This window comes from Prosopis cineraria, unplaced genomic scaffold (genome assembly GCF_029017545.1).
Source record: "Prosopis cineraria cultivar Desert tree isolate PC_DT_omini unplaced genomic scaffold, ASM2901754v1 PC2, whole genome shotgun sequence".
In the NCBI taxonomy this organism is placed as follows: Eukaryota; Viridiplantae; Streptophyta; class Magnoliopsida; order Fabales; family Fabaceae; genus Prosopis; species Prosopis cineraria.
Genome location: NW_026555333.1, coordinates 43,464,156 through 43,473,309, shown reverse-complemented (window position 1 = coordinate 43,473,309; position 9,154 = coordinate 43,464,156). Strand labels below are relative to the sequence as shown.

The 9,154-nt window shown below is 31.0% G+C and overlaps 1 protein-coding gene across 1 annotated transcript; it reads right to left on the bottom strand.

The window, feature by feature from the left end:
• Positions 1 to 523: 523 nt before the first annotated feature.
• Positions 524 to 3,201, bottom strand: LOC129302790 (subtilisin-like protease SBT4.3). Its single transcript, XM_054941671.1, has 2 exons — positions 2,505 to 3,201; positions 524 to 2,061 (listed from the first exon to the last, which is right to left on the bottom strand). The coding sequence occupies exons 1-2, from the start codon at positions 3,199 to 3,201 to the stop codon at positions 524 to 526; spliced, it is 2,235 nt and encodes a 744-aa protein (XP_054797646.1).
• Positions 3,202 to 9,154: the final 5,953 nt, after the last annotated feature.

Genomic DNA, 9,154 nt, shown 5'->3' with positions numbered 1-9,154 from the left:
CAAGATTCTTCATATTTGAATTTTACTCCTTCCAGTCCTTTACATAAATCATCTTCTAGAATAATTTTGTAGTTCTAAATAGAAGTTGCAATTGCTTACAAGAATTTGTGTAGTATTAATTGATTTATTATATTTGAAATTTGTCATTCTTCTCAATTTCCAAGTCTAAGTCCTATCCTTTAATTCAACTTCCCCTCTTAATATGCCTTCAATTATTATTTTTAGTCCTTTTACTGTCAGTCTTGAACAAAATCTTGTTTTTACGCCAAATAATTTGTCCGATCTGTTGTATAATTATTTTAAGTGATGTCACAAGAGAATTAATTCCCCTCATTGTTTTCTTTTATAAACTGGTTTTTTAAAATTTATTTTTTAGAATTTATTAAATCTAAAGTATACATAAACAGAACGGCAAGCATATTAGCAACTACACTTTTATTTTTCAAATTACAGTTATACAAAGGTTCAAGTCCTAAAAAACTTGAATAACTCAACTAGAAGAGACTCTACAAAACTATATTCATCAAAACGCCATCACAACAATTGGGCTTCTCACATTGTGGCTGCCATCTGACCATATCAATGATGATGAAATTGCTGTTTGATTTGCAATGCCCTTCCCAATAATGTTCACAACAAAAGACTTCTTCTCATTCAATGATTTGAAAGACAGAACCTCAGGTTCCACTGAAATATTTACCTTAGAATTTTGTAAAATCCTTGCCTTATACGTTGAGTTCACAAATCCAACATTTGTCACAGTTCGATTAAACTGAATCTTGAATGAGGTTGAAGGCTTAACGTTAACTCCAAGTAAAGGATAATTTAGATTTTTGACTAAATCTCTGTGAGAACATCTGGGACAACTACTACTATTGTCTCCGGTAACCTGCTGAAGCAGAGAGGTATTATAGCCAAAATTGCACAACATTTCCACATAATCATCCTTGGATATGTCATAAACCAACCCAGGATCACTAGCTTGTACTGGATTCACATGCCCAGATCCATATTCAAACTCACCAACAGCATCATCAGAATAAGCTTTCTTCATAGGTTTTCCTGTGGTTAGAATGGCAGATTTGATAGCTGCAGGCGACCAATCTGGATGAAGGGCCTTCAAGTATGCAGATATTCCAGTAACATGAGGGCAAGACATGGACGTTCCTGTCAAAATGTTGTACTTGACAGATCTTTTGTCTTGATCATAACCTGAAACAGATGCAACAGGCGAAAATGCAGCCAAAATTTCAACTCCAGGAGCAGTTATATCTGGCTTTAAGATATCTGCTATAATGGGATTAGGCCCACGTGCAGAGAAATCAGTTATTCTAGGAGCATTCTTATCTAGAATCATCTCACTCCTCTTTATCTCAGCCTTTGGATCTTCGGTTGAATTCATGTATGAACCAACAATAAAAGAAGCAGCTTTGGAAATATCCAATGAAGGTAGTGAAACTGTCTGTGAATATTCCTCTTGAGAATCAGTAACTGTGATGACGCCAAGTACGCCTTGCGACTTAGCAGTAGTTTTTGTAGGTAATATTTCATTGCACAACACAATCTTTCCTTTCACCATGTCTGTGTCAAAACAAGAGCAACGTCTTCCATCTTCTTTGGAACATTTAGCTGAATCACCATTTATCTTAGCTATAGGAAACTTGGACCCATTTGAGTTAAAAGGATTAATGGAGTTGCCAACCAGTGTGCGTCCATTCCCAAGAACAAGTTTGTCGATGATTCTACGATCTGTGCCACTTGCTGCCACAGTTAGGATCCATGGTGAGACACTTGTAACTGAGGCAGAGGGAGGACCAAAATTGCCAGCAGAATGGACGGTGAGGATTCCTTTCGCCATTGCATGAAAAGATCCGACGCCTATTGAATCATAGAAGAATTCACGTGGCTCTGGGTGTGCTAGTGACAGAGAAATGATGTCAACACCATCAGAAATGGCGTCATCAAATGCAGCCAATATATCATGCCCAAAACAAAACCCTAATTTATCACAAACTGCATACGTAGCAATTCTCGCTGATGGAACCCCTCCTCTAGCTGTACCTGTTGGTTCACACGAGCTAAACTAATTAGTTCATCAGTATAACTCAATATATTTTGGGTTAAGGTGAAAAAATACTTAAAAATTTTTCCTTCGAGAAACTTCTGATATCCTTAAATTAACAATGATATATGAATATTTATTAACTTCAATAAAGAGGTCAATCTTTTTCAATTCGTAAAATTAAATATCTTTAAAACTTAAGGCTATTTTAATGGATCACGGAAGGTTTATTTCTTTATAAAGTTAATGAATATTTATGTACTATTATTGTTAACTAAAGGATATCAAAAGCTATTAGAATTATTTTTTTTAATATTTTTTCACCTTAATGCATATATTTTTATTCAGGTTGTGAACGACGAGTCTGATATTTGAATAGTTGATAAGTAATTAGATATTGCGCAGTGAAATTTTGAAATTTATGATATTTTTGTAGACTTACCACTTGCCATTCCATAAAAGTTGACGCCATGAACTTTGTTTCCAGCTGCTATTGAGGCAGTATGAGTTCCATGGCCTAATTCGTCTCTGGCAGTATCACGTCTTCCTTGGGCATAATCATAGAACCGAGCTCCGATGATCTTCTTGTTGCAGGTGAAGTTCTTCCCACCACAAGTCCCTCTCCATTTCTTAGGAACATCGCTGAGACCTTCATCACTGAAACTCTCAGATTCAGGCCAAATTCCACTGTCTATAATTCCCACAATAACATCACTTTCAGCTGTCGCGTTTCGCTTTATTGCTGATTCGGTGAATCCCATGAAGTCCCAGGATCTTGTCGTCTGAATTCGAAGTGGTTTGCTTTCAAATACGGAGACCACCTCGTCCATCTCAGCTATCTTGTCCCTCTGATCACTGGTGAGTTTTGCAGCAAACCCATTGAAGCTTTTCGTGTAGCTTCGGATCAGGGAACTTGTGGCGTCATTATTAATGCCATTGACGTCATCATTAAGAACTTCGTGAAGAATTCTAAGGTGATGGGAGGTTGGAGAGTAATCAGGTAATCCCCGAGGAAGTGATCCCATGTAGACGATGTACGTTTTTGTATCATCATCATCATTTTCATGAGTAGCCATGCATAGACATGGAAGAAGAATGAAAGACAGAGAAATGAAAGCTAGCCAATGTTGCTTGGCCATTGTTACTGTTTACTGTACAACAATATTCACTGTGGTGCAGGTTATGTAAGACGATGGGAATCTAATACTTTTTTTTTGTAAAACATTTATTAGGATATTGACTTCAATTCACAATGAATTGTTATTTTAATTTGTACATTGAATTTAAATAGAATATCAAGAGTCAAAGTCAGGGATTAATAAATGGTCATATTACTTTAATCTTGATTTTGTGAAGATGTATAATGATTAAGCAACCTGTTTTGGAACTCTGCCTCATGCATGATTCTGTCTGCTTCTATGTACATTTTCATCTGTAAGCAGACAGGAAAATAATAAATGCACCAGATTTGACTTCCAAATAATTGGATCGTATATATTATAAATCATGGCCATGCATGCATATGTGTAGATGCACTGTTAGTGTTGGGTCATTGTACAGGTTCATTGCGTGACATTAATGGCTCAATAATTGTTGGAGATTTGAGAGTTTTAGCTAATATTCTAGTCAAAACATATACTACTTTTCTAATGCAATTTTTAAGTCACTTCAAATATATTTTATTAAAATTAAATAAACTTTAAAGCTGAGCAATTTTATCTAAGATTTTTATAATTTCTAATTCTACCCCTATAAAATATATATATATATATATATATATCCTTTTTTATGATATTTTAGTAAAAAGCTTTGAAGATGAACTTGTTATTTAGTAAAAATTAATCACTTGTAGAATTTGTATACTAATGTTTACTTATCACTTCTTCAGTTTCCAAACCATTATTAAGAACAAAAGTTAAGTTGTAATTTTAATAACATGCATTTAATCTCAATTTACTAAGGGATAGAATTTGTTAATAAGGTTCAACATGATCAAGGTCGTCTTTTATATGATATGTACAAAGTACACTTATAAAAGACTTGACCAAACTTGTTATTTCATTGGTGATTACTTGTCAATTTATTAATATTTACGTGCATTTGAACATAGCCAACAAGTTCACCTTAGAAAATTTGACAACCAAATTTTACTAAGATAACAAATTCCCTTACCATTTTGACAATCACACTTTAAGTTATAAAAGACATTTTGCACATTGAACCAGCTTGTTGATAAGTTCTCCTTAGTAGACCGACAAGTAAATGGTTTGAAAAGTAATTAAAGTGACAACTAAACATTAGTAAATACATAAATGATTTTTACTAAAATGACAAGTTCACTTGTGTAAACTTAACATTAGGTTATAAGAATACCTTTTGCTTATTAAACCTTGGCAACAAGTTCTCCTTAATAACTTAACAAATAAACATAAACAAAATAACAAGCTCGAGTTAAACGTCTTAACAAGTTAATGATTTGAAAACTAATTAAAAAAATTGAAGTTGACAACATACGTAAAATTTTCCACTAAACAACTAATAAGAAGTTATAGTGGCTTGGTGGCTCCATAACATGGGTTCAAACCAGCCTAGGTCACCTTGGGGATTATTGGCCATCGGTGCCTAATCTCCGGTGGTCATCAGTGGTGGTACGGCAGCTGGTAACCTTGCTGTCAGTGATAGGACTCCAACAGTGGTCCAGTGACAGTGGTGGGATGTGTGAATTTTAATTTTTTTTTAAAAAAAGACAACAGGGATAGTTTGGTCATTTCACAAAAAATAAAAAAAATTAATTATTTAATTCTATAATTTTAATTCAATTGTAAATTAATTCTTAAAAGTGAAGTTGTTATAACTCAATCTTTATAATTTTAATTTAATTTTTTAACTTCCACTTAATGTAACTGAAACCTTATAGTTTTGACTTTTTAGAATATTAGGATATCTAAAATTGTGTAAACTACTAAGTAATTAAATTTATAAGTCATATAATAAAATTATGAGTAAAAAAAATTGAGTGTAAGTTGAGATTAAAAATTGATATTTTTTATAATCAATTTAGCTTCATGTTGCATAAAGTGACTACAGAAATGATTTATTCATTAAAGGAATTAATAAAAAATATTAATATAAAGGTAATTATTTACACATGATTTTCATTAATTTTAAAAAAACTTATAACTATATATCAAAAGAATTACTCTAAAAAGCTTTGGGAAAGAAAGGAGTTTGGCTTGGCTATTGTAAGGCTATACAAGATATGTGTAGTGCACTTAAATTTTAAATTAAATAATTTTTTATTAGTTGATATTTTATTTATTTATTTTAATTTCATGACTAACAGGAATGGTAACCTAATGAATTCTATGATGCTTACTTAAAAATTTAAAGTTTAAATCTTACTTATTAGTTTTATTTTGTTTTGTATGATGAAATTACTAAAGTATCCTTACCTTTATAGAAATAAAATATAATAATAATAATAATAATAAAATCTGATGGGGTTTTTATTTATACTTTTCTCCCAACAAGTTTTATATTTCATTATCTTTCTTCTTCGGATGGCTTAGAACAGAGAGGAAGAGAGAGATCGCTTGTTCTTCATTTTCCTTGTCTTCCCCCATCGCACCGCCTTTCCGCCCCTTGCCGTTGATCTTATTTGCTCGGCGTCAGCTGTGTCTCTTCCTCGCCGTCACGTCTTGCGGCTGGGAGTGTTGCTGTTACCAGAATTTTTCCCCTTGCCGCAGCCCCTGTTTTGTTCTGATCTTCTCTGCTTCATCGTTGGTGTGTGAGCTTTAATTTCCTTTCCTCTTCATCTGTGGGACGCGTCTATATGTGCATGATTAGCTCAATTCATTTCTTTTGCTGGTCAACGATTTCTGATGTCTCTCCTTCTCGTTCGTGCAGCACGTCGAAACTTCTCCTTTCCTTCTTCGGCGTAGACCATGTGCTGGAAGTTATTTGATGATGAGGTTGAGCTGAAATTGACGTCTTATGATTCTGATTTTAGTCTGATATTTCCCTATAATTTTTTTTAGTTCAAACTTGAGGAGAATGGTAGTGATTTAAAAGTTTTTTAAGTTTAATTGAATCTTGATGGGGATTTAATTTTTTGAGTTAAATTGATTTGCTTTGTGTTAAAGAAATGAATTTGAGAAGCTGATTGAGTTAAAAAGCTATGTTGTAAAATTTTGGGAGATGGAATCGAGGAAGAAAAAGTTTAGTTAGAGTTTATGAATTAATGTATAAAAGATGCTTTACAAGATGCTTGTTAGGAAAAACTTTATTTAAATATGTATTTTTTGAGATTTAACCAACTCTTGTGTGAGGAGCATATGTAACTGGGTTGTTACTAAGTTACTAAATTTAATAATAAATTTATTGGTTATGTATTTTTAGCTGTAATGTTGTTTAGGATTGAATTTAAATATCCATCAAGTATTTGAAAATTTCTTAATAAGTGAGATTGAAGGTTTTAGTTAGGAGTGTTCGCGGGACTGGACAGGATCGGGACACTCCCGTCCCGTGTCTCGTCCAGAAAAAAAGATCGGGATTGAATTTTGGTCCCGTGTCCCGTCTCATCTCGAAAATCGTCCCGTCTCGTTAAAAGTCGGGATGGGACTGGGACAAGATCGGGACGTCTCGTCGTCCCGATAAATGGAATAATATCGAAAAAAGATCTGAGTAATAACGTTCATTAAAATTTTAAATCATATAATTTATTAAGTTTAAAATCAAAACAACACAAGCACATAAATAACAATAATTTAAAATTAGTTATTGAATTATATTAATCATAACTACATATTATAATGACAAATATAAGTGATCTTTATGCTATAAGATTAGCAACAACAGGCAAGTCAAACACAATATCAAATTATTGTTCTTCTACTTTAATAAAGATGTACTAAGCTAATTACTCTTTTAAAAATAAGTAAGAAATATGTTATAAATAAAAGTTATTAAATTGATAGATATAAGAATAAATTATATTAATATAATTAATATATTATAAAGAAAGATATTGCCATATTTACTTCATGCCATTAAAATTATTAATATAAAAAAATTAATTTTAAATAAGAATTACAAGTATTAAAATTATAATTGATATAATTAATATAAGTATAAATTATATTAATATAATTAATATATTTAAAATAAAAAATAATATATATAATATTTGGGACGGGACGGGACATCTCGATGGTAATCCTGTGTCCCGTCCTGTCCCGAACCCCCTTCCTGTCCCGTCCCGATATGATTGGGACGATACTAGACCAGTCGGGACGGGTCCAGACTGAATACCCCTAGTTTTAGTAAGCAAATGGGAATGCTTTGAGAAGGTTTGTTTAAATGCTTAAAAGAATGGTAAGATTGATTGAATAGTATAATTAAATTTAGGTTTATCAACAAGAAAGAAGAACTTTATATTTGGTTTAAAAGTTTATATTGTTGATAAGAAAGCTCTAAGAAATGACATTTGAACATAAAAGTGTGGTGGTAAGTTTTAAATTAAAATGCTCGTTCCTAAATTTGACTTGAAAATTATTTAATAAATGATTTTATGATTATAATTTATTTATCAAGAAATTAAGAATATTATTAGAATTAAAGTAAAAAATTAAAAGAAACAAGTTAATTCTTGAAAATCTTTCAAGTGCATGAGTGTATCCCAATTAAATTTTTTTAAAGTTTTTTTTTAAATATCTTTATTCAATACTTTATTTAACGTCTTTATTATTATTTTCTTTACAATTTATATAATCCTCTCTACTTATCCTATTTTTATTTAATTAATTTATTATTGAAATTATTCTCTTTTATCAAGAAGTTATGCTATTAAATCCAATATGTAATGTATCAATTATTCATTTAAAATAATTATATTGTTTAAATTTTATAATTGATTTGAAATTTGTTGATACAGTGATTCATACATGGACAAAAAATTTTGAATGGGAAAGTAGATAGTTGAACATTATATTTTGAAAGGAATGATTTTAAAATGGATGTTTATATCCAAGCACGTTTGATTTTAATTAAGGAGATTGAGTTTAAAATGTTAGTTGCTAACGACAATTTTGTTGGCCTTTGGCACACTATAATACATCTAATTAGTAAGATGCATGTAGGAGGTGTTAGCCCCATGCACGGGCCAACGCACGTGGAACTAAGGAATATATATTCGTGGGCTTCATGCGTGCTCTTGTTTTGTGACTTTTAAGCACGCTTGATTATTTCGTGGCTTTAAACTGTTTTTGTCAGTGACTTATTCTTATAGACTGTGTGTCTATGTTTGTTGGTTATTTATTCTCATGGATTGTATGTTCACGTTTGTTAATCATTTTGATTAAGTCTTGCTAAAGAAGGAAATTTAAAACTTATTTTCTTTAAATTTGATCTCAAAAAGCAAACTACTATTTTCACTATATATAAATTTTATATTGAACAATATATATCCCAAGATGTTTAAATATGTGTAGGAAAAAACAAGAGAAGAAGGAAAGGAAATTTGAACTTCTAATAATTTTATTTGGATATATATATATATATATATATATTCATGATTTATACATTTACCTAGTTATTGTTGTTGATATTCATAAAGCATGTTTTTATATTTTGGGAGATTTAAATTAAAGAGGAGGTTCTGCCGAAATTTTTACAAAATATTTAAGATTTCACGAACTTTATAAATATATATAAATTAAATATTGATATTTTAGTTTAATTTCTGGTTAAGTAAGACTTATGAAATGTGAGGTTATCTTATATTCTGCGTGGGTCATATCCTTAATACCAAAGTGTAACAATATGTATGAGGGGACAACAATTAGTATAAGAATGTTTGGCGATAAACAAAAGACTTTTCTACAAAGATTAAATTATATTAGGGATCATCCTTATATCCTTATTTGTTTGACTTGATCATAAATATTTTAATTAAACATATTCAAAAAAAAATTCCTGAATACATGTTTTTGGTGGATAATACAGTTTTTATTGTGAAAACAAGAAAAAAATAATTGTAATTTTGAGTTATGAAGAAGAATATTGGAGTCTAAATGTTTTCACTTGAGTAGAAGT